At 38.2% G+C, this 26163-nt stretch overlaps 2 protein-coding genes across 2 annotated transcripts; one reads left to right on the plus strand and one right to left on the minus strand.

Moving 5' to 3' along the window:
- Positions 1 to 8366: 8366 nt before the first annotated feature.
- On the plus strand, positions 8367 to 9297 carry LOC149235751 (uncharacterized). Its single transcript, XM_089368647.1, has 2 exons — positions 8367 to 8798; positions 8885 to 9297. The coding sequence occupies exons 1-2, from the start codon at positions 8367 to 8369 to the stop codon at positions 8936 to 8938; spliced, it is 486 nt and encodes a 161-aa protein (XP_089224773.1). The 3' UTR covers positions 8939 to 9297.
- An 11693-nt stretch (positions 9298 to 20990) lies between these two features.
- LOC149235752 (uncharacterized) lies at positions 20991 to 23680 on the minus strand. The gene is made up of 4 exons (XM_089461452.1): positions 23602 to 23680; positions 22491 to 23497; positions 22201 to 22404; positions 20991 to 22067 (listed from the first exon to the last, which is right to left on the minus strand). Exons 2-4 carry the CDS (start codon positions 23097 to 23099, stop codon positions 21297 to 21299), a joined length of 1584 nt encoding a protein of 527 aa, XP_089317578.1. The 5' UTR covers positions 23100 to 23497; positions 23602 to 23680; the 3' UTR covers positions 20991 to 21296.
- Between the last annotated feature and the right edge of the window lie 2483 nt (positions 23681 to 26163).

Genomic DNA, 26163 nt, shown 5'->3' on the forward strand with positions numbered 1-26163 from the left:
ATCTCTTGGTACAGAAGTTTGGGATATTGTAGATACAGGCTACACTTTTCCTTCAGCTACTCCTACAGATGCAGACGAGAAAAAGAAATATGAAACAAATGCGAAAGCAGTCAATACTCTATTGGGATGTATATCTCAATCGGAATTCATGAAGGTAATGCACTATAAATCTGCAAAAGAAATATGGCACAAAATTGTCACGAGCTATGAAGGAGACGAACAGGTAAAGCGTGCTAAACTTCAAACTCTCAGGATTAAGTATGAGACTCTCAGAATGTATAATGATGAAAGTGTGGCTAACTATTTCCTTAGGGTAGATGAGATTGTTAATTGCATGAAAAACTTGGGTGAAGAAATAAAAGAGGCTATTGTGGTTGAAAAGGTTTTGAGATCTTTGTCCCCCAAATTTGAATCTAAAGTGTCTGCCATAGAAGAAAAGGAAAATTTGCAAATTCTTACTATGTCACAGCTTCACGGAATTCTAACCGCTTATGAAATGAGAAAGGGAGGTCCATCAGACAGAAGAGAAGCTGCCTTCAAAGCTTCAGGCAAAGAAGATTATTATGAAGCAAGTCACGTGCCAGAAGATGAAGAAGAAGAATCAAATTTTGTCAGAAATCTTCAAAGGGGTTCTGGAAGGTTCAGAGGTAAGTTACCTTTTAAATGTTTTGCTTGTGGAAGAGTAGGTCATTATGCTGCCAAATGTCCTCACAAAGATAAGAATGACAAAGGAAAGGAACCTGTTAGATGGAACAAGAAACAGAATGAAAAGAAGAAAAGCTATTACACTCATGAGGATAGTGATGGCCTTTCAAATAGTGACGAAGATGAACAAGGTAATAGATATAAACTTTTAATGGATTTTGAAGATGATGACTACATGGATGCTATAGATGTAGATGGCTTTTATGAAGAAATGAAGAATCTCAAAGTTTGCTTAGAAGAGAAAAGTGCTATTATTGATTCTCTACAATGTCAACTGACTGAAAAAGAAAAACATCTTGAAAAATTGGAATGTGAGATTGTTTGTCTTAGAAAGGAGATTGAGAAAACAAAAGCGATTAATCTCAAATTTGTTAAAGGATCTGAAACCTTGGATGAGATTATCAATGTGCAGCGATCTCCTCTGATCAAGACAGGTCTGGGATATAATGGAGAAACATCTCAAGCCTCTACCTCTAAAAGTTATCTTGATGCAGCAAGGAGAAGCGAGCAAAGGCCAAATAAAAGTCATCAGGTGAATCAGGGACAGTTTACCTCAAGAACAAATAAAGACCATCAAGAAATTCGGGGACAAACTACCTTAAGGACAAACAGAAGCTACAATCAGCCACAGGTAAAATCTTCCCAATTTGCTCCAAGAATGAATGTGAATAGAAGCTACAATCGGTTGGATGATAGATCTGATTATCGAAGAAGTTTCTTTAATGGCCAATGCTTTTCTTGCCATAACTTCGGTCACAAAGCAGCTCAATGTGTTGCCTACAAGACAATCATGACTAGAGAAGCTCAAAAGCAAGGGAGAATGACTGGAACCATGAAAAGGACTTATAACAACTTTTCGGTTCTTGAAAATGAAGTTGAATGCTCTATTTGTAATAACTTTGGTCATGAAGACTCTGAATGCAAGAGCAGGTTCCGGAAGACAACTCAGAAAGAACAAACCTCAAATGTCAGAACATGGAGAATAAAGGAACCGCAACCTGAAAGATGTGGGATAGCCTTTTATGCAAAAGGTCAAGAAAGTATATGGTACATTGACAGCGGATGTTCGAAGCATATGACAGGGGACAAAGAAAAGCTTGAGTCATATACCGCATTAGAAAAGGGAAAGAAAGTTTCTTTTGGAAACGATATCTCTGCAGCCATAAAAGGAAAAGGTGTTGCTCCGTTGAAAGAGAAGGTCAAAGCAGGAAATGTTTTATATGTTGATGGATTGAAGCATAATCTTCTGAGTGTCAGTCAGATGTGCGATCAAGGAACAGAGGGAATATTTAGATCAAATGGATGTTGTGTTCGCGATCTTGATACAGGTAAAACAGTGCTCAAGGGAAGAAGGACTCCAAATAATCTATATATCTTTGAGGAAAGACAACAATGCTACTTGAGCAAGGATGATGAACATTGGCTATGGCATCGGAGGTTGGGGCATCTAAGCTTTTCACAAATAAGGAAAGCATGCAAATATCAGGCAGTTCGTGGTCTTCCAGATATCAAAATTCCAGACAACACCATATGCAAATCTTGTCAGTTTGGAAAACAAACCAGAACTAACTTTCCAGAGAAGGAAGGATCAGCTAGCATGCCTCTTGAGCTAGTCCATACAGATGTTTGTGGTCCATTTAGGAAAAGGACACCTCGAGGAGAAGAATATTTGATATTATTCATTGACGATTTCTCCAGATTTGTTTGGTTAGGGCTTATGAAGCACAAAGATGAAGCATTCGAAAAATTCAAATCCTTCAAAGCCTTGGTTGAGAATGAATCAGGACACAAAATTAAGTGTCTCAGATCTGACAGAGGTGGGGAGTTTACCTCAAATGAATTTTTCGATTTCTGTGAAGAACATGGGATAAGAAGAGAATTCTCTACAGCTAGAACTCCTCAGCAAAATGGGGTTGTGGAAAGAATGAACAGAACAATCCAACAAATGGCTCGTGCTATGCTTGATGAATCAGGTACTCCCGCAACTTTCTGGGGTGAAGCTGCACATGCTGCGGTTATTATTCTTAACAAAACAAATGTCCGAGTAAACAACACTCAAACACCTCATGAGCTCTGGAGTGGTGAGACTCCTTCGGTGAAGCACTTCAAAATCTTTGGGAGCAAATGTTATATTAAGAATACTGATGAGCAACTTGGCAAACTTGAACCGAGAGCAGATGAAGGCATTCTTCTTGGTTATTCTCCACATAGCAAAGCATGCAAATGCTACAATAAAAGACTTGGCAGAATTGTTGACAGCATTGATGTAGTGGTTGATGAGAAGGGATACATTCCTAGGCAAGTTCATCATGAAGACATTGAAGAAGATGAAGGCTACCCTCAAAGGCAGAATGATGAAGAAGAAGAACCTCAAGAAGAACCAGAGGAGTAGACAAGAATAGAAGAGAAGACTCCATCCAGATATGTTCAAAAGAATCATCCAGAATCTCAGATTGTGGGGCAGAAAGAAGCAGGAGTACAAACAAGAAGAAGAATTGCAGAAGCCTCAAGCTATTTGGCATTACTCTCTTCCACTGAACCACAAAATGTGAAAGAGGCATGCAAAGATGAATGCTGGGTCAAAGCAATGGATGAAGAACTTGAGCAGATCGAAAAGAACAACACTTGGGAATTGGTTCCTAGACCAAAAGATAAAAATGTCATAGGGACAAAATGGGTCTTCAAAAATAAATTGAATGAAAATGGAGAAGTAATTAGAAACAAGGCCAGACTTGTTTGTAAAGGGTATGCGCAGCAAGAAGGAATAGATTTTGAAGAGACCTTTGCTCCTGTTGCAAGACTTGAGGCCATCCGAATGTTCCTTGCTCTCTCAAGCTTTCAAAACTTCAAGGTATTTCAAATGGACGTGAAATCAGCCTTTCTGAACGGAGACTTAGAAGAAGAAGTATATATTGAGCAGCCAGATGGTTTGATTCTTGGGAATGATCCAAACCTTGTATGCAGATTGAAAAAGGCTCTCTATGGTCTCAAACAAGCTCCAAGGGCTTGGTACTATCGGTTGGACAAATATCTTCATCAACAAGGCTTTTCAAAAGGATCAGCAGATAGCAACCTCTATATAAAAGTTGAAAATAACAAATTGCTAATACTTGTTGTTTATGTAGATGATATTATCTTTGGCAGCAATGAAGAGACTATGAGTCAAAACTTTGCCTTGGTTATGCAGAAAGAATTCGAAATGTCACTACTTGGAGAATTGACATACTTTCTTGGATTGCAAATCCAACAAAATGAAGGAGGCATCTTCTTGTCTCAAACCAAGTACCTCAAGCAGATCTTGAAGAAGTATGGCATGGAAGAGTCAAAGCCAGTATGTACACCCATGGTTACAGGATGCAGCCTCAGTGCAAATGATGAATCAGTAGCAGTTCATCAACCAACTTATAGATCCATGATTGGGAGTTTGCTTTATTTGACAGGTACCCGACCAGACATCATGCATGCAGTCGGAATAGTTGGAAGATTTCAGGCAAATCCGAAGGAGACTCATCTTCAGAGAGTGAAGAGAATTTTCAAGTATCTTCAAGGGACACAAAATTATGGCTTATGGTATCCTAGAGATACAGATCTCACACTTCATGCTTATACAGATGCAGATTGGGTCGGAAGCGTGGATGACAGGAAGAGCACAAGTGGTGGTGCATTCTTTATGGGCTCCAGATTAGTATCTTGGTTCAGCAAGAAACAGAGCTCGATTGCCTTATCTACAGCTGAAGCAGAATATGTGGCTGCGGCATCTTGTTGCACACAACTTCTTTGGATGATGCAGACCTTGCATGATTTTCAAATCACCTGCACTTCACCAGTCTCTATCTTATGTGATAATACAAGTGCAATCAGCATTTCAAAGAATCCAGTCATGCACTCAAAGACCAAGCACATACCAATCAAGTACCATTTTCTTCGGGAACAAGTGCTTGAGCAGAAGGTCAAGTTGGAGTATGTTCCCTCTAAGGAACAAGTTGCTGATATTCTCACAAAACCACTGCCCAGGGAAACTTTTGAATATCTCAGACAAAAGCTGGGAGTAGTTGATGCTTCATCCTGCTGTTGAAGCTTGTCTGTTCTACAGAAAAGTTGGTATACGCACATTACGTAAGGGATATCCGCGTATATACGCCGATTTATGCTGGGAAAGTCGCGTGTATGGTGTACGCGTGTTGCAGAAAGCATATCCGTGTGCATACGCTGTTTTATGCAGGAGAAGTCGCGTATATGGAGTTCTGAACAGCAAGGGCAGACTCTGGTTGGAGAAGGTCTGAGATGGGTATGCCAGAATGCTTCAGGCACAGTTTCAGGGGGTGCAGTAGGCACAGGTTCAGGAGGAGCAGCTTAAAGTCTCATAAAGCATTGTTGGCATTTAGATGCTTTTGGTTCGAGTACACAACTGTTGTTGGTTTCAGGAGAAGGAGCTCAGAAGGAAATCTTGGTTGCTGATCTAAAAGATGTGTATCAGATGTTGCCTGTGACTTTCATAAGTCTTGGTCTAGATTTGTTGTCTCTATGTCATGTATCTCTTTTGTGATATCTCTTTTATGGTGTCAAGGTCATGTAACGACCTATGTTGGTTTCCCCACTATGCCTGGGATGAATGATGTAATATAATTGGTTGTTTCTGATGAATCCCCTCTTGGTTGGGAGCATGGATGTATGTATTGAGTCTTTTGGTGATAGGAAGGTCCCTTATGGTGTATAAGTCTTGGTTCTTTTGAAGAACATCTTTTGCAGATCTTGTCTACAGTCAGGGGGAGCATGTTTCAGCACAGCCAAGCAGAGATATCAGCATGTACTCAGGGGGAGCACAGCCCTTTGCCCTTGATGACAAAGGGGGAGAGTGATTTGGTGTTGTTGCCATCAAGTCCAAAGGGGGAGATTGTTGGCATTATGAGACAAGTATTGTCCTTGATGGAAAATCACACTGATGACAAATCATAATGCAGAAGGATAGCAGCAAGGAATTGATGATCAGTCTACAAGTATGAAGAAAAATATATACACGCAGGTTCGCTATATACCAAGTCGCGTGTACACGTCAGTAAAAGCGCGTGTATGTGGAAAACTTATCTTTGGTCCATGGCGGTTATTCCTTGGAAGTTGTGCCTATGGTTTTGGACCTTGGTGTCTCGACGGACGTGTCGATCCCTAGTTTTGAAGTTGATGGTATTGGATTTCTATGGTTTTGGCCCTTGGTATTGAACAAGGCCTAAGGCTATATAAGGAGAAGGAAATCATTAGGCAAGGGTATCTGAAAAGTCTTGAATATCTGATGATGTATTAGATCCAGTATGCAGGCTATTGGTTGATGATGTATTGCTTGATCTGAGCTAAGGAGACATCTCATCGGTTGATGGAGAACAAGATCTAAGGAGAGATCGGGATCAAGTGGTTTGAAATGAACTATCTTTATATGGTTGATTATGCGTATTTCTAGATCTGCATACTGACACAATGTTATGTTCTGGGTATAACTGATGTCTGGTACAGCTGCAAGTTATGAAAAATTATTTTTAGATCTGTACGCAGGTTGTCTTCGGTAAAATCGCGTGTATACGCAGGTTGCCTTCATTGAAGTAGCATATATCTTTTGGAGCTTGATTTTTGGGTTGCAGCTGAGTCTGACTGTTATTACAGAGTTCTGTAGTCTGCTCTGTGTTCTGGTGACTGGGTTTGACAGGGTTTCATTGGTTTAGTGATTGTTGGTTGTTTTGTAATCTGCTATGAAAGTTGAATGAATTGTGGTCTTCAGATTGTAATGTTGTGCTTCAGGAATATCCAGTCTGAAAATGTATGAAAGGTGGTACCTGAAGGAAAGAAGATTGTAGGCCAGCACCTACGTACTAGTATCTTAGCTAGTACAAGAGCAAAGGGGGTTGGAGCTCCCTTCCAAGAAAGTTTGGAGAACGAGATAAGGTTGAAGCCTTCAGCAGGTTGTAGCCTGCGTACTGGTATAAGGCTGCACCAGTACAAAAGATTGTAAACTGAAGTTTCATATTAAAGAAAGATAGAGACGACTTGCAGCAGGTGGTTTTCACCCACATTGGGTTTCCACCTTATATCATGGTGTTCATGTGTGTGTTTTCTGTGTGATGATCTGTTCTGTTATACTGCACCTGTTTTACTATCATGGTTAATAATGTCCTGTTGCACTTACTGAAGATAAGCTACTGAATCATAAGTTTTATTGTTATACGCTGGTTGCTTTAGACAAAGTTGTGTGTACACGCTGTTTCACTTAACTGAAGTAGCGTATATGTTTCTGAGCATAAAATGAAAAAGTTTTTCTGATAATACTGATTCACCCCCCCTCTCAGTATTATTTCCAACAGTAGTCTACCTAGGCGGTAGAATGGCCCGTTTTCCGGCACCGGCCGGAAAATCGTCCGGCTCCGGCCACCGGGAATGTCTCCGCCCTCCGCCACCCTCCTTCTCCGCTTCTCCGCCACCCTCCCCTGGCAATCCTGACATTCCTGCCACGGCCTGACAAAAAATCGGATTCGGATCGCAGGGAATGGGGCCTGACAGACTACTCCGATCCGGTTCCAATTCGAATTGTCACCCGCGCGCTGGTATTCATAATCATAACCCTGTTGCTAATATGTGAAGCAGCTTAAAGAACGGCCTCGACTGAAGGAAGGAATGGAAGATTTAATTCAAGAAGCACTGGAGATGATAGTCAAAGCTTCTATCATGTGCTGCGTTCAAATTAATTCGTCAAAATTTTCCAGGCGAGTACTCAACGCTCTCATGCCCATGCCCATTTTTATGTTTTGCTTACATCCCTCTTATCAAATAATCCGGTAAGACTAAATCTAAATTTGTTTGAGGAACTTTACTCACAGGTTTTTCTCAGCGCCCGTCGACAAGAAAGAGCTGGTTGAATTTCAAGCAGAGTTAGAAAAATTGTACAAGCATATGAAGACCCGATTCGATATATTGATTGTAGGTCGGTGCGTCCACCGACAACACTGGAGCTAGAATATCCTACATATGCAGGTAAATTATGAGACATTGTGAGTGTTGATTGGTTTTGTACAAATATGAATATTATTTTTAAGGTTTTAGGATAGTTTTTGATATGTTTTTATATGGTTAAACAGTGGGAATTGAAGAACCCATAAAAGAAGTTGTTAATCTTCTGGAATGGGAAAGTGAGAAAAATGCAGTTGCAGTTATTGTGTATGGTTTTGGTGGAGTGGGAAAGTCTACTCTGGCGGATGCTGTGTTTGCTAGACTTGATATTGTAGGCTGTAAATATTTGATGGTCAGATTGTTTGATGATATAACATCAACTCCAAATATTGTAGAGTTTCAAAAATGTATATTAAGAGATTTGATGGTGGGCATCGCTGAAGAAAAGGCGGCAAAGCTAGATGTTAGAACGTTTGAAAGTGGACAGCATCAAATTGGGAGCGTGTTACAGAAAGAAGTAGCCTTTCTCTACGTAGACAATGTTTTGGACGGTGATAAGCTGCAGCAGCTTTTGCCTAGGGACATGCATTTGGCCAAAAAAGTGAGGGTGCTCATCACTGCGCGGGAAATGGGTGTGCGTACTGTGTGTACAGGGTGCAAAATGGAAACCAAACAGTATCCTATGAATGGCCTTCCCACATCTGAAGGAGGCACAAATAGGCTCTAGCCAAATGGAGAAGATAGTAAAGATATGCGGTGGAATCCCGAAACTTTTGACAGTGGTTGCAAGCTTTATAATCTCCGAAGGGGACAAACAGAAAGCCTTTCGGATAGTGATGGACGACAAAGAACATTTGAAGGGTCAAGCACTGGGGGACATAGAGCGCTATGTCTTCGCCTATGATCATCTTCCTGAAAGGTGCAAAGGTCCATTTCTTGACATCTGCGTATTTTTCAAGGGAATGAATTGGGACTCTGTGGCAGATGTTCTGGGAGAGTCTGAATTGGATATGCTAGAAAAGAGAGCACTGGTTTCTAAAGACAGATTCATGTGCTTAAATGTGCACGATGTGATTTTGAAGATTGGTACCATAAGGGCAGAGGAGACTAGATTTAATTTCACCAATGCAAATAGGAGTCAATTTCAAGAGTTTTTAGAAAAGGTATTAGAAATTGGAAAATAAATGCAGTGAATTATTTCATACAATCCCTTTCTCGATTATTATGACTAACTTAATTATAATTGCAGGACATCTCAGGAATCGATGGCCTCTGGTTTGATGGTTATGGAGATCCATTGTAAATGCCAGCAACAAAATTAGATTCAATCTCTAATTCGTTGAGAATTCTTCGGTTTGGAGTTTTAAATGTGAAGGGTAAATGTGAGAAGAGATTTGAGAAGCTGATGTTTTTCCAAGGAAAAGTTGCCGGTCTCTCATTTAGTATATCTCAGGTAAAAGAATTGAGATATTTGAATGACAAATCTTTGATAAAGCAACTCTGCTCCATATATTTATATACGCGTGCTCATTTGCTCCAATGATTTGATAATGGTGTATAAGTTGCATTCATTTAATTATGTGCAGATGACTTCCAACCTGAAACACATGGAATTAAATGGAGCGGGATCTTCCCATGATTTTGAAATCTCTCCGAGTGATCTTCAGCGGCTCCAGAATTTACGGATACGTTTTCCCATTGTTTTTTTTTTTTTTCAGAAGAAAAAAACAGAATTTTCATTCATATGGATATCATAAATACATCAAAGCAGGATGTAGTGCAAGGATCAACTACAATGTAGTTCCAAAACTATCAGTCAGGTTGCCCAGTGTCCTATCCGCACCAAACCTGGAGCAGCCGCATCAAAACAGGAAGAGAGAAATAGAAACGACATATAAGCAAAGTACAATATCATATGAGCAAATAGAACGCCCAGGTATTTTCATAGTTCCAGCATCATGCCAGGTTCCTCCATAAGCACCTGAATGCCTAAATTGGACTGTCCGCCTCCCTGCTAAATTTTCTGCTGAAAGGATAGAGTTGGGGGCGCCATAGAGTCTTGATCTGCCTGTCCGACTTAACAAACAAGAGAAATAGAACCAGTATTCCATGCAAGTGCCATTGAGTGCAGAAAAACAGAATGTCATCAGGTGGCGGCCATCAGACAGGCGAAATGAAAAAGAGCATAAATGTATACATACGCATAACGCCCTGTATCAGAATAGGACATGAGATTGTTGACCAGTAGGCAGCAGGAAGGAAGCCAAGCCGATACACCCATAATGAAGAAGCATTCCAGGAGGGAAAGGGCAAGCACATCGGCGGAAGTAAAAGGACAGCAAGTTCAGGATGGATCAATCATAGCAGAAATAAGGGGCAGGGTGGAGGAGAGAGGAGCCCTGTAATCCTGGAAGATGCAGGCGTTCCGCCATTTCCACAAGGTCCAGCACGTCAGAATGAATAGGGATCTCCATGAAGGTCTCTGATCCGACCACCACCTGAATGCATCCGGAACAGATGAGAAAATCTGTAAAGGAAAACCATATAAAGAGGAGAGATTGAGCCAAATTTGGGACGTAGCCGGGCATTGAAAGAACATATGGAAGTTTGTCTCAGGCGCTTGGCAGCACATGCAACATCTTCCGGGGCCAGTCCAACCTTTTCTCTGGAGAACCTCCCAGGTCAGGTTCCTGTTATGGAAAACCAACCAAGAGAATAAAACAGCTTTGAGCTGAACAGAGGATTTCCATAATTTGAAAGGAAAAGGGGGGCCTGGCAGCGCCGGGAGAGATGAGGGGATAGATGCATAAATATCTTTGACACGCACGGCCTGGTTGGTGTTCCCACACGACCAGACTAGCTCATCTTTATTACCAGATTGGGAAATGCCTTTCCTATCAAAACAGAGAGTGGCAGCAGACCAAGAGGGCCGCAGAGCAAGGGGCAATCCGAGATCATCGCCATCCTTCCAGATCGGCGTCGAAGAGGACCAGGAGCGGATCACTTTGTCCCAGGTAAAAAACCCCTTCGAGTGAAGAAAGGCAATGAGCTCAGGGGAGAGCGAGGATTCCAGACCGAGGACAGTGGGGTCGATACCCAGCAGGATGGCAGACCCAGAATGGAAGGACCATTTAAGAGAGGACATAAAAAACGGTTGAATCTTTCTAAGGCTGCACCATATGGCAGACCCTCTTTTCGAGCCAAGGATCTGTCGCCTGTACCAGTATGCGATCGGCCTGTCCTTCAAATATTTTTGCTGTATAACTGAACTCCATATGCCATTTCCGAAGATACCCCTGTGCAGAGTCTTACAAAGGAGAGCCATACCGAAGGACTTCATATGAAGTAAACCCCAACCACCGTCCCGCTTCGGTCTCATGATGGATGGCATGTTGACCAAATGAATCTTTGATGGGTTGGATCTACCGCCCCACAGAAAATTAGCCGAGAGGGCCACAATTTTCCTGGTAATGGAGGCCGGGAGGAAAAAAAGGTGCGCCCAATAGACAATGAGATGAGATAAAACCGATTGAACAAGGATGAGCCTACCTCCGAGTGAGAGGAACCGCATTTCCCAGCTGGAGATCTTGCTGTAAAATCTGTCAACGAGCCAAAGCCAGTCCCGCTGCCTGTTCCCTTTGGGTTTAAGGCGGAACCCCAAATACCCAAAACCCTCCATAATGGGCGCCATATTAATACCAAATGTCATCGCAATCCATTGAGCCAGCTCCTGTTGGGTGTCGATGAGATACAACATAGATTTGTTTTTGTTGATGACCAACCCCGTTGCCGACTGAAATTTATGGAAGATCTCGAATAAACAGAGCCAGCTGGATTTTTGGAGCATGGCACAAACAAGAATGTCATCAACAAAAAGGTTGTGTGATAGATAAATATTCTTACAGATCTTGACCGGGAGGCATCGCTTGTCGGCAACGGCTCTGTTTATCTGAGCACTGAGTGAGTTCATGACAAGAATAAAAAGAAGGGGAGATAGAGGGCAGCCCTGTCGCAGCCCCCTCTCAGCCTGGAAAAAAGTTGTCGGGATGCCATTTATGAGAACAGAGTAAGACACATTTTCGACACATGCCATCACCCAATTGATCCCTTGCGTCTTCAGCCCGATTTTTGCAAGAAGAATTCTGAGAAAACCCCAATCAACACAATCGTAAGCCTTTTCCAGATCAATCTTAAGGAAGGCAGCGTCTGTGTTATTGGAGGAGACTGAAAAAAGACTCTCCTGTGCCAGGGCAACAGCATCAAGAATGTTCCTCCCAGATAAGAAAGCGTGTTGTTCCTTGGATATGAAGATATTAAGAACAGGCTTCAATCTTTCAGCGATTATCTTTGATATAATTTTGAACAGGATGTTGCATAATGCGATGGGCCTGTAGTCAGCAAAGGACTCAGAGCTTTCCTTTTTGGGAATCAAAGCAATGAAGGTCGCAGTGAAAGCACTGTTAATGTGCCCAGAAATTCGAGTGGCGTCCACCATCCCCAGTAAATCTTCTTTGAACATGTCGAAAAAATGCGTGAAGAACTCGATTGACCAGCCGTCTGGTCCAGGACATTTGTCCTTTTTGAATTTCTTAATCGCGGCTTGGAGTTCCTCTTCGGATATGGGCTTAAAAAATTGAGAATTGGCCTCCTCATCAAACATAAGAGGGACATGTTCAATCGCCCAGAAGACGTCGGATATGTCTGTCGCCCTCCGCTTGTACTGGTTCTGGAAATGGTTCGTAGCCGCCATCGAAATTTCGTGCTGGGAATGAAGATAACCCCCATTACTATCTTGGATTTTCCATATGGAATTTTTGCATCTCCTAGCATTAGCAAATTGATGGAAAAACTTGGTATTACAGTCGCCCTCCTTGAGCCACAACGCCCTGCTTTTTAGACGCCAAGAGGACTCCTCTTTTTGTAATAATTCTTGTTTCCTCTTCTCCATAAGCCTGAATAAATTTCGCTGCTCGAATGATAGGCAATCGAAACTTACTGTGTCAGAGAGCGCGTTTATTTCCCTTTTAATGGCCGCAAGCTCTTGTTTATCCTTTAACTTCTGTGTGATCGTCCAGTCCTTAGCCACTCTTTTTAAGGACTGAATCTTTTCACGGAAAGAGGAGAGAGATAGCGCCTCGGACTGTTTTAGTTCATTCCACTTCTTTTTAATGGCTTCATTGAAGGATTCATCCGACAAGTAGACCCTGTTGAATTTGAAGGAGTAGCCCATCCTGTGAAGCGGTTCCAGCCAATCGAGGAAAATGGGGCGATGATCCGATGTGTGGTCGTTTCCAATTCTTGCAGCAGGCATACCCCGGTCAGCGACGATAGTCGCATTAATTAAGAAGCGATCAAGCCTCTTGGCAATAAAAGCCGAGCCAGTTCTGCCATTCTCCCATGTAGGGGACATTTTAGCTGGGAAGACATCAATTAAGTTCCGGTACAGAAACTCTGAGCGGAGTCTATCTGCAATGGAGTCATATTTTCTACAGTTCCCCCAGCATTCGTCTGGATTTAGTTGTTATAAAATACCTTTTTCATAATCTGTTCATGGACATAATCTGTTCTCTTAAAGTTCATGAAACTTTGTGTTTTGACATGGAATGTTGGGTTGTTTCAGAAGGCTCTAGGTACATGGGTGCCTGCAAAATTTGAGGAAAGTTTGAGCCTTCATCAGTGCAATATTAAAAATATGGGTGCCTGATGAGCACCGAGGAATGTTTGAGCCCTCATCAATGCAAAAGTAAAAGTTCAATTATATGCCACTACTCTCCTGAAGTTTCATGAAATTTTGAACTTTGACATGGAATGTCAAGTTAATTCACATGACTCTGTAATTGTTCGACAAATTGAATTGTTGGTTCTTTTTATTGCAATGTTTCTGTATTTTCTCACGTAATTGGTCTAATACTGCAGACTAAGCTGTAACAATGTTGTATACACACCACAATTTGTGAATGAATTAGTGTTTTGGACATCAATCTAAATTGTTCTTCAAATATATTCTCAAATGTTAGATATGTTATATGATCAAAACAAATCTAATTTTATTTACGGTGTTCATATTTAAGAAAGAAGCTCTTGGGTTCATAGCATCTTGATGTGCAGTTTTCTGAACCTGTTGCTTTTGAACCAAGTCAACCTGAAACGTGCATTCTTATTTATTCTAATGCTTCAATTATGAACTCTATTACCAACTGCACAACCAACTTTTCCATGAGTTCTAAAAACATGAAGCAAACAAGAGACAAATCAAACCCCTTATTTGGAATTTTGAAGCCTGATTTGGTACTTTTGAAGAAGATTACAAACTTGCCCATGCCCAGGTCTGATACCACTTGAAAGCTTGGTATTGCATATTCAAGTGTCAATGTTTGATAATTGGGTGCTTGTGTGAATTTATTATCTTAACATCATGGATCTGCATATCATATCTTTGTTTAGATGGCTACAGTTTCCTTTTTCTCCTTGTAAACAAATAAACCCTTACATCCATACCAACCAATACATTATGCATCCTGTCCTTACTCTATAACCTTCAATGCTTACATAAATACAAGTTTGTAGTTTTATAAAGTACACAAATAAAAAATATGTCCATACCAACCAACACATTTGTCTCCTTTACATAAGAAATCATGGTGCTGTCCATGCTTTTGATGCATTCCTCCTGTCATTTGTGCTGTAGATGATCCATCCTCTTGTCAATTAATGACTTGAACCACTAACTTGACACTGCTTCATTGTGCACTATGACATTTTTATCTAACTTCTTCGGAAAATGAGGAACTGATGTATACAAGCACTGTATATGCAGAGTATACAAGCACTGTATATGCAGAGTTTAGGGCATTAGTGGCTTTATAACTTAAGCTACAAACAAATGACAAAAAACAATTTTAGGGAAGAAAAATTTGGCTGTAAGTTCTAATAATCAAAAGCAAATAGTTTCTATTCTATGAAGCCTGATTTGGTACTTTTGAAGAAGATTACAAACTTGCCCATGCCCAGGTCTGATACCACTTGAAAGCTTGGTATTGCATATTCAAGTGTCAATGTTTGATAATTGGGTGCTTGTGTGAATTTATTATCTTAACATCATGGATCTGCATATCATATCCTTGTTTAGATGGACATAATGAATCACTTCTAGAGGCTACAGTTTCTTTTTTCTCCTTGTAAACAAATAAACCCTTACATCCATACCAACCAATACAGTATGCATCCTGTCCTTACTCTAAAACCTTCAATGCTTACATAAATACTAGTTTGTAGTTTTATAAAGTACACTTTTAAAAAATATGTCCATACCAACCAACACATTTGTCTCATTTACATAAGAAATCATGGTGCTGTCCATGCTTTTGATGCATTCCTCCTGTCATTTGTGCTGTAGATGATCCATCCTCTTGTCAATTAATGACTTGAACCACTAACTTGACACTGCTTCATTGTGCACTATGACATTTTTATCTAACTTCTTCGGAGAATGAGGAACTGATGTATACAAGCACTGTATATGCAGAGTTTAGGGCATTAGTGGCTTTATAACTTATGCTACAAACAAATGACAAAAAACAATTTTAGGGAAGAAAAATTTGGCTGCAAGTTCTAATAATCAAAAGCAAACAGTTTCTATTCTATGAAGCCTGATTTGGTACTTTTGAAGAAGATTACAAACTTGCCCATGCCCAGGTCTGATACCACTTGAAAGCTTGGTATTGCATATTCAAGTGTCAATGTTTGATAATTGGGTGCTTGTGTGAATTTATTATCTTAACATCATGGATCTGCATATCATATCTTTGTTTAGATGGACATAATGAATCACTTCTAGAGGCTACAGTTTCTTTTTTCTCCTTGTAAAAAAATAAACCCTTACATCCATACCAACCAATACATTATGCATCCTGTCCTTACTCTATAACCTTCAATGCTTACATAAATACAAGTATGTAGTTTTATAAAGTACACTTTTAAAAAATATGTCCATACCAACCAACACATTTGTCTCCTTTACATAAGAAATCATGGTGCTGTCCATGCTTTTGATGCATTCCTCCTGTCATTTGTGCTGTAGATGATCCATCCTCTTGTCAATTAATGACTTGAACCACTAACTTGACACTGCTTCATTGTGCACTATGACATTTTTATCTAACTTCTTCGGAAAATGAGGAACTGATGTATACAAGCAATGTATATGCAGAGTATACAAGCACTGTATATGCAGAGTTTAGGGCATTAGTGGCTTTATAACTTATGCTACAAACAAATGACAAAAAACAATTTTAGGGAAGAAAAATTTGGCTGTAAGTTCTAATAATCAAAAGCAAACAGTTTCTATTCTATGAAGCCTGATTTGGTACTTTTGAAGAAGATTACAAACTTGCCCATGCCCAGGTCTGATACCACTTGAAAGCTTGGTATTGCATATTCAAGTGTCAATGTTTGATAATTGGGTGCTTGTGTGAATTTATTATCTTAACATCATGGATCTGCATATCATATCTTTGTTTAGATGGACATAATGAATCACTTCTAGAGGCTACAGTTTCTTTTTTCTCCTTGTAAACAAATAAACCCTTACATCCATACCAACCAATACATTATGCATCCTGTCCTTACTCTATAACCTTCAATGCTTACATAAATACAAGTTTGTAGTTTTATAAAGTACACTTTTAAAAAATATGTCCATACCAACCAACACATTTGTCTCCTTTACATAAGAAATCATGGTGCTGTCCATGCTTTTGATGCATTCCTCCTGTCATTTGTGCTGTAGATGATCCATCCTCTTGTCAATTAATGACTTGAACCACTAACTTGACACTGCTTCATTGTGCACTATGACATTTTTATCTAACTTCTTCGGAAAATGAGGAACTGATGTATACAAGCACTGTATATGCAGAGTATACAAGCACTGTATATGCAGAGTTTAGGGCATTAGTGGCTTTATAACTTATGCTACAAACAAATGACAAAAAACAATTTTAGGGAAGAAAAATTTGGCTGTAAGTTCTAATAATCAAAAGCAAACAGTTTCTATTCTATGAAGCCTGATTTGGTACTTTTGAAGAAGATTACAAACTTGCCCATGCCCAGGTCTGATACCACTTGAAAGCTTGGTATTGCATATTCAAGTGTCAATGTTTGATAATTGGGTGCTTGTGTGAATTTATTATCTTAACATCATGGATCTGCATATCATATCTTTGTTTAGATGGACATAATGAATCACTTCTAGAGGCTACAATTTCTTTTTTCTCCTTGTAAACAAATAAACCCTTACATCCATACCAACCAATACATTATGCATCCTGTCCTTACTCTATAACCTTCAATGCTTACATAAATACAAGTTTGTAGTTTTATAAAGTACACTTTTAAAAAATATGTCCATACCAACCAACACATTTGTCTCCTTTACATAAGAAATCATGGTGCTGTCCATGCTTTTGATGCATTCCTCCTGTCATTTGTGCTGTAGATGATCCATCCTCTTGTCAATTAATGACTTGAACCACTAACTTGACACTGCTTCATTGTGCACTATGACATTTTTATCTAACTTCTTCGGAAAATGAGGAACTGATGTATACAAGCACTATATATGCAAGCACTGTATATGCAGAGTATACTCTGCACTGTATATGCAGAGTATACAAGCACTGTATATGTCTCAGATTTTATGGAGAAGAATCAGCAACTGTGGAGTATATATCAGATTTCAAGGCATTGGGTCAGCAATCAACTGTGGATCTAATTCAGATTTGAAGCATTCCATTTCATCATTTCCAGATTTCCTGTAACATGCCAGAGATTGTTTTATTTTTAGTTTATTGTTAGGATTTCATTCCTTAAAGCTAGTAGCTTTATTTCTCTGTAAAGTTGATCATTTTCAATGTAATAGGGGTTGGCTTTCGGGCCAAAGGAAGTAGTCTACCAAAAATCAAAGAAAAGGGTGTTGATTGCTTTGCTAAACAATAAATCCTCACTTAATGCTCCCTGGCCAATTTGATGCTCTGCAAGGTGATAATATTCTTTCTTATGATTTTGGAAGCTTGCGACTTGAATCATTTTCTTAAAATGTTTGTAATAACCTTGTGGGAGACATTGAGGAGGGTTATAGGCCTCCAGCCTCAAATTTCTTGGCATAGTAACATACTACAATGTTGACATCATCATAGTTTTATATCATCTCATGACACAAATGATTGGGAAATATAGAAAATATATTTTGTTAAATATTTATTGAATCTCATATCAAGGTTATAGTGTCTAAGTCACCTTTATGAAATTGTTGAAGTGATTTGCCTCTCCATCAACAAACTCTGGCTGATCAAAGACATGTTCACATATTTTAGAAACCTAAATGTGAGAACTAGATTGAGATTAAATGAAGATGTTCAATTCTGTGTACAGTTTCACCCATTGCTTATATACTTGTTTTAGTCCCTTTTAGCATTCAGTGAGTGAATTAGTGATCTAAGGTACCTTTTCTTTTCTTTTCTACTTTGCCTTATGGACCAGCATTGATCTCTTTTATATTTGCCTATGAATGGCTTGACATTGGTAATTCAACTATATGAATGAGTTATAGCTCATATTTAGCATGGCTCTTATTGATTTTGTCTGTATATCATTTAGTTGTGGCACGGTAATAGAATACGGTTATTTGCTTTTCTAAAGCATTAAACAAAGAGAGTGATTTGGTCACAAAATGAGACATTTTGAATAATAATTCTAACGGTGCATCCATTTTCTATGGCTTCATTTCAAGCTTAAAAAGTGTATGTTGTAAATTTGTAACTTCCTTTTGTATCTATACACTACATCTCTGGAAGGGCAGGAATGGAAGTGAACAGATTCTTGAAATCTGCAAATGAATCTTCAGAGGAACAAACAGTGTTGTAGTGGGTAATAGACTGTCAAAGGATTTGATAAAGTCTGCGGATGAACCAACGGTGTTTTGGAATGTATTAAGTGAAAAGCAAAGCTATGTGAGCCAGAGGGGAGCCGTTGAAAGCTAGACACACAAACCAGTGGCACCTCTATGTATTTTGAATCTGCTCCTTTGGGCACTCATTTTGTAGTTCATGTTTCAAAACCACCTGATGCTTTAAACAAGCAAAATGCTCGAGATTTAATTTGAGTTACTCTTCCTCAAGGGAGAATACTCCTCCTAGTAAAAGAAAAAGGTGTTGTGTGACAACAGATAGGTGGCAAAATTTGCGTTGTTTAAAGGATATCTGACAGATTTTCAGGGAACAGCTTCATGTCTCAGATTTTATGGAGAAGAATCAGCAACTGTGGAGTATATATCAGATTTCAAGGCATTGGGTCAGCAATCAACTGTGGATCTAATTCAGATTTGAAGCATTCCATTTCATCATTTCCAGATTTCCTGTAACATGCCAGAGATTGTTTTATTTTAGTTTATTGTTAGGATTTCATTCCTTAAAGCTAGCAGCTTTATTTCTCTGTAAAGTTGATCATTTTCAATGTAATAGGGGTTGGCTTTCGGGCCAAAGGGAGTAGTCTACCAAAAATCAAAGAAAAGGGTGTTGATTGCTTTGCTAAACAAAATCTAACCCATGTAGCATGCTTACAATAAATCCTCACTTAATTATAGTACACATTTTCAGGTTAAGTTTGTGTTATGTACTATCGATAATTGTCATATTTGTGCCTCTGGAAACATATTAATCTCGTTAACTGAGTTTCTTTGAATAAACACCTGTTAGTTTATTTTATCAGTTTACATGGAATGTTAAATTAAACAAAGCCATAGTAGCTTTAAACAGGTGCATTTTTCATTATTCATATACGTTCTTGGAAAACACCACTTTGAAATCAATCTTTGTTTGTGTTAGATATGGATAATGACCTAGATGAAGCAATTCCCTTAATGACCTAGATGAAGCATATCTATGCCCTCTTAATTCTGACGTCATGGAATCTAGCTATATCTGAGCTCAGATAAATTTATTAGTCGTACAAGAAGACTTCATTAATAAATCTAGGGACTTCAAGTTCTGATGTGTAGTGATTTCACATCTGCTTAATAGGGAACTATTTCAACAGCTCTTTGAAGTTTACAGAGATTTGGTGTCTTTATCAATCAATAATACTTGATAGCCCAATTGGGTTTGATACATGTATGCTTTATGATTATTATTGCCAGGTCTGAAGGCTTAAGTTATGAAATCATTCATTTTAACTGTCATCCGAGTTGGAATCTAAACATGAGTGGAGAGGTTCACTGCCCTACTCAGATTTTGTGGCAATTCCTGTTACTTTATGCTCATCCTTCAATAGTACCTATTCTGCAGATGAGCTACTTTCACACATATATTATAGCTGTTATCAATCAAATTGTGCACCCTGTTTAAGTTAGCTTCTCCTAACACATCCATTAACATAGAATTTGATATATCAAAACCAATCAAGGCCATGACCTTATCATTCATCTTGCCCCAGTCCTCCTACTTCACGATGTCAGACTTTGTGTCCTTCATACTGATTTCTACTCTCTTTCAATAAGCAAATATTCCATCTTCAACCTCCATAAATGGAAGTTGTGGCCATAGAATTTATCGATCTCTAAATGTCTAGATGTCATTTCTCCTACCACATATATCTTATTAGCCTCTCACTGAAGCTAGCTACCTCAAAATAATCACTACTACAACAACACAACATTGTCCAACTTGAGCTTCTTTACCTAGAAAATGAGATTTCTCTAGCTTTCTGATCAAGACCTCAAAACAAGGCCTCAAGAACACAAGATTCTGCAAACCAAGCTTCTTCAACTTGGCAACAAAGATGTCCCCCTTTGAAACCAACAACCACTTGATACTAAATTGTTTTACCTGGAGAGCAACCTATAGCAATTAGAGAAGAATCTACAGCAGAAAAATTGTGAAGATAAATAGGAAATTCAAAATATTTAAAACTATAACAAAGAAGTACATAAAGCAACAAGGATTGTTTTTTTAATATAGAGGGAACAGATGATTGTTCACCTTTTTTTCTATAAGGAATGTACAAACATTGAAACAATGTCGCCCCTAAAATCAGAAATACAATTGGGAAACAACTTTGTTTCTGAAGCACAAGAATGCAAGCCAGAGATTTCTTTATGCATTTCATATACAATGGAAACTGCTAGTTACACAGATAATGTAACTCGGCATATCTTCACACTTGAAAGAAACTCAACACACACTGTTATTTTTTTGTGACTTGTAAATAAAATTTAAACATCAGAGAAGAAATTCTCCTCTAAATTTACACTCTGTTGTATCAGATATCAAGCCATTTGCTGAGATAAAAAACTGGGTCAACTGAAGAAAAATCACTACATTTTGTTGCATCAAATACTCTGAAGATTAGTAAAACTGCACACAGTTTGTCTACACTCAGCAATCATAGACTTCAGATCTGTTAGCCTTTTTTTTCTGATATATCAAAAGGAAAACTCCAAGCTCTGTATCTCTGGAACTCCAGCTCTTAGTCTGTTTGAAGAGGAAGTAACTCATCATTGGCCAGTCCAATAAACAAGAAGACATGGATCATGCACCAACGGACCAAAATAAATATGTTTTTTCAACAACAGTTACTCCATGACTTGTTTTAATTACACACACCTTTCAAGCTGTTGCTGCTAACAGTGAAAGTGGTGATGTTCTATCCGGTGTGAAAACTAGCCTACCATCTGAGCTTCTGTTAGGATGTGAGATAGCAATAGATGAACCATGCTTGTATGAAGAAAATGAAACAATGAATTCATCAAGATTTTCAGTTCTTGTAGGTGTGTCTGCCGAAGGAGGTTCAGAAGGTGGCACAGGATGTGCTTTATCGCCTGCAATCATTTGCACTACTTCTCTCATAATAGGTCGAGCTTCGGGATGAGGATGGGAACAGAGCAAACCCAGTTCAAGAACGAGCCCAACTTCTTCAACAGGGTACTCATTAAGAAGTCTAGGATCAACTGCTTCCAAAAGCTTTCCCTTGGAATGCAACTCTCGAACCCAGTCTACTCGAAGTTTTGAAGTTGATTCCGGTAGTTCTTCTATATGCTTGCATTCTGAGAGATTGAGTTTCTGTAAACAACTCAATGATCCAATATCCTCAGGCAACCCCGTCAATCCATAACATTCCTCCATATTCAATACTCTTAAATATTGAAGCTTTGATATGGATCTTGGTATTTCCTTTATAGATGTGCACCCGGAAAGAGTTAATTCTCGTAACTCATGTATTATCTCTCCCAACTCTGCAGGCAATTTTCTCCATGCTTCAAAGTTGATTAATCGCACTACCCGTAAATTCCGGAGCCGCTGAAGATCACTCGGAGAGATTTCAAAATCATGGGAAGATCCCGCTCCATTTAATTCCATGTGTTTCAGGTTGGAAGTCATCTGCACATAATTAAATGAATGCAACTTATACACCATTATCAAATCATTGGAGCAAATGAGCACGCGTATATAAATATATGGAGCAGAGTTGCTTTATCAAAGATTTGTCATTCAAATATCTCAATTCTTTTACCTGAGATATACTAAATGGGAGACCGGCAACTTTTCCTTGGAAAAACATCAGCTTCTCAAATCTCTTCTCACATTTACCCTTCACATTTAAAACTCCAAACCGAAGAATTCTCAACGAATTAGAGATTGAATCTAATTTTGTTGCTGGCATTTCCAATGGATCTCCATAACCATCAAACCAGAGGCCATCGATTCCTGAGATGTCCTGCAATTATAATTAAGTTGGTCATAATAATCGAGAAAGGGATTGTATGAAATAATTCACTGCATTTATTTTCCAATTTCTAATACCTTTTCTAAAAACTCTTGAAATTGACTCCTATTTGCATTGGTGAAATTAAATCTAGTCTCCTCTGCCCTTATGGTACCAATCTTCAAAATCACATCGTGCACATTTAAGCACATGAATCTGTCTTTAGAAACCAGTGCTCTCTTTTCTAGCATATCCAATTCAGACTCTCCCAGAACATCTGCCACAGAGTCCCAATTCATTCCCTTGAAAAATACGCAGATGTCAAGAAATGGACCTTTGCACCTTTCAGGAAGATGATCATAGGCGAAGACATAGCGCTCTATGTCCCCCAGTGCTTGACCCTTCAAATGTTCTTTGTCTTCCATCACTATCCGAAAGGCTTTCTGTTTGTCCCCTTCGGAGATTATAAAGCTTGCAACCACTGTCAAAAGTTTTGGGATTCCACCGCATATCTTTACTATCTTCTCCATTTGGCTAGAGTCTATTTGTGCCTCCTTCATTTCCCTCTCTAAAAGACTCCTCGCTTCAGATGTGGGAAGGCCATTCATAGGATACTGTTTGGTTTCCATTTTGCACCCTGTACACACAGTACGCACACCCATTTCCCGCGCAGTGATGAGCACCCTCACTTTTTTGGCCAAATGCATGTCCCTAGGCAAAAGCTGCTGCAGCTTATCACCGTCCAAAACATTGTCTACATAGAGAAAGGCTACTTCTTTCTGTAACACGCTCCCAATTTGATGCTATCCACTTTCAAACGTTCTAACATCTAGCTTTGCCGCCTTTTCTTCAGCGATGCCCACCATCAAATCTCTTAATATACATTTTTGAAACTCTACAATATTTGGAGCTGATGTTATATCAACAAACAATCTGACCATCGAATATTTACAGCCTACAATATCAAGTCTAGCAAACACAGCATCCGCCGCCAGAGTAGACTTTCCCACTCCACCAAAACCATACACAATAACTGCAACTGCATTTTTCTCACTTTCCCATTCCAGAAGATTAACAACTTCTTTTATGGGTTCTTCAATTCCCACTGTTTAACCATATAAAAACATATCAAAAACTATCCTAAAACCTTAAAAATAATATTCATATTTGTACAAAACCAATCAACACTCACAATGTCTCATAATTTACCTGCATATGTAGGATATTCTCGCTCCAGTGTTGTCGGTGGACGCACCGACCTACAATCAATGGCATCGTAAAGACAGATCGGGTCTTCATATGGTTGTACAATTTTTCTAACTCTGCTTGAAATTCAACCAGCTCTTTCTTGTCGACTGGCGCTGAGAAAAAACTGAGTAAAGTTCCCCAAACAAATTTAGATTTAGTCTTACCGGATTATTTGATAAGAGGGATGTAAGCAAAACATAAAAATGGGCATGGGCATGAGAGCGTTCAGTACTCGCCTTGGAAAATTTTGACGAATTAATTTGAACGCAGCACATGATAGAAGCTTTGTCTATCATCTCCAGTGCTTCTTGAATTAAATCTTCCATTCCTTCCTTCAGTCGAGGCCGTTCTTTAAGCTGCTTCACATATTAGCAACAGGGTTATGATTATGAATACCAGCGCGCGGGTGACAATTCGAATTGGAACCGGATCGGGTAGTCTGTCAGGCCCCATTCCCTGCGATCAGAATCCAATTTTTTGTCAGGCCGTGGCAGGAATGTCAAGATTGCCAGGGGAAGGTGGCGGAGAAGCGGAGAAGGAGGGTGGCGGAGGGTGGAGACATTCCGGTGGCCGGAGCCGGAGGATTTTCCGGCCGGTACCGGAAAACGGGCCATGCTACCGCCTAGGTAGACTACTCCATTAACTTGGTGGGAGATAATATGAGATAAGTAAATTAATGAGTACAAAATAGCTTTTTTTAGTTTATTCGCTGAGAGGGCTCTAGCTCAATATGGAAGAGATGTTATAATGTAGTTGTGTAAATATGTTGATTCAGGGCAACAATAATAATAATAATAATAATAATTAAACTAAACTATCCTATATCCATTAACTCTGTATCTATCAAGTATAGAGATCTAAGATAGTAGATAAAGAGTTAAGATGTATCTAAGCTGGTTTGAAAAATTCACATCATAAAAATAAAAATAAAAATAAATAAATAATCACTTAGAAAAAATAAACTAGAAAAGAAGATTAAACTTACTTAATTTTATAAAAATGTTGTTGAATTGCTAGATACATATTGTTTGCTTCGTGATAGTGAATCAAATAGAAAAGTACATCTCTCCATATATTTTTATATGAAGGGGTATGTCTCTATAATATTTTATTTGGAAAGAAAGGTGAACTAAAATGTTATTTTCATTTTTCAGAAATTAAAAATTTATGAATAGTTGCACGTCTTTCTAGATAACAAGGTATGAAAAGGTATGTAAAAGTTTTAAATAATTATTATACATTTTTAATTGACAAAATGTTGTAATAATTTTGAAAACATGGTATAACAATTCTCATGCATTTTGACATGAGAACATGGTATCATAATTATTATGCATTTTGAGATGAGAATATAATATGAAGGTGGAAATTTTAATAAAAGTTACAATTTCATTTAATTAATGGGAACTTTAATTTTGGAATTTTGTTCATGAGAATTTTGTTTATTTAAAAAATATTAAAGGTAAAAATAAAAATAAAAATAAAATAAAATAATAAAAAACAAAAAGAGAAAATAAAACTTCACTTAAAAAAAATAAATCTACTTATTAACCTAATTTTATATAAAAAGATTACATTGTTGGATGCATCTTACTTGCTTTATGAGTGTAAAGGGAGGGGTATATCTATCCATAATATTTTATTTTGAAAAAAGGTTAAGTAGCAAGTTTTGAACTAAAATGTTTATCTTTTTTTTAATTAAAAATTTATGAATGATTACACATTTTTCTAGATAAAAACACACTAAAAAATTTAAATAATTGTTTTAATTTTTCATATAATAATATTATATAATAATTCTTTTGCATTTCAAGATGAGAGTATAATAATTCTCTTCCATTTCGAAATGAGAACATGGTATTATAATTCTCATACAAATGAGAACATGATATAAACTTATAATTATGTTGGTATAATCCTTTTAAGAAAATTTTGTGAATGCATGTTTTGATAGTGGGAGGAGTAAGTTTCTCCATAATATTGCATGAATTTTGATCTACAATATTATGTTTTACTTTTTTATTTTATTATATTAAAATTTTTAAAATAGTTGCACATTATTCAAGATGAAAATAATAAAATAAAATAATAATAAAGCTTTAAAAAATTATTATTATTATTTTGTAAGGCCAATTAAATAGAGGATACATCTTTTTAAAATATTATATTTAAAAAGGGTCATGTGATAAAATAAATAAACTTAGTTTGAAATGGAGTTGTTTTTAGTGTGGATTTTTGGACTTTCCGGTGCTAGAAAGCAGTGGAAAATTTATTTTGAGGTGTGGTGGAAAATTTTGAGGTGAAATCTTTATTTGTGTTATTTAAACTGGTTTTTTTTTTATTGTATATATGGATTCATCACCTTGAAAAACCCCTAGGGCACTTCGATTGTGTAGGGTTACCTATCAAACTTGTGATTTCAATAAATTCTTGCCGGATTTTAGAGCTATTAGACTGGAAAACCCCAACTTAGTTTGAAATGGAGTTGTTTTTAGTGTGGCTTTTTGGACTTTCCGGTGCTAG

This window comes from Pinus tabuliformis, chromosome 8 (genome assembly GCF_031772625.1).
Source record: "Pinus tabuliformis cultivar Carrire ecotype Pingquan chromosome 8, CPIR1, whole genome shotgun sequence".
NCBI lineage: Eukaryota > Viridiplantae > Streptophyta > Pinopsida > Pinales > Pinaceae > Pinus > Pinus tabuliformis.

Bases quoted from the DNA above. Each gene is read 5' to 3' on its own strand.
- LOC149235751 (XM_089368647.1), top strand. From the start codon at position 8,367: ATGGAGAAGATAGTAAAGATATGCGGTGGAATCCCGAAACTTTTGACA. The intron at 8,799-8,884 runs GTATTAGAAATT...TTATAATTGCAG, and splicing joins TTCAAGAGTTTTTAGAAAAG to GACATCTCAGGAATCGATGG.
- LOC149235752 (XM_089461452.1), bottom strand. From the start codon at position 23,099: ATGCATTTGGCCAAAAAAGTGAGGGTGCTCATCACTGCGCGGGAAATG. The intron at 22,405-22,490 runs GTATTAGAAATT...TTATAATTGCAG, and splicing joins TTCAAGAGTTTTTAGAAAAG to GACATCTCAGGAATCGATGG. The intron at 22,068-22,200 runs GTAAAAGAATTG...AATTATGTGCAG, and splicing joins TCCCATTTAGTATATCTCAG to ATGACTTCCAACCTGAAACA.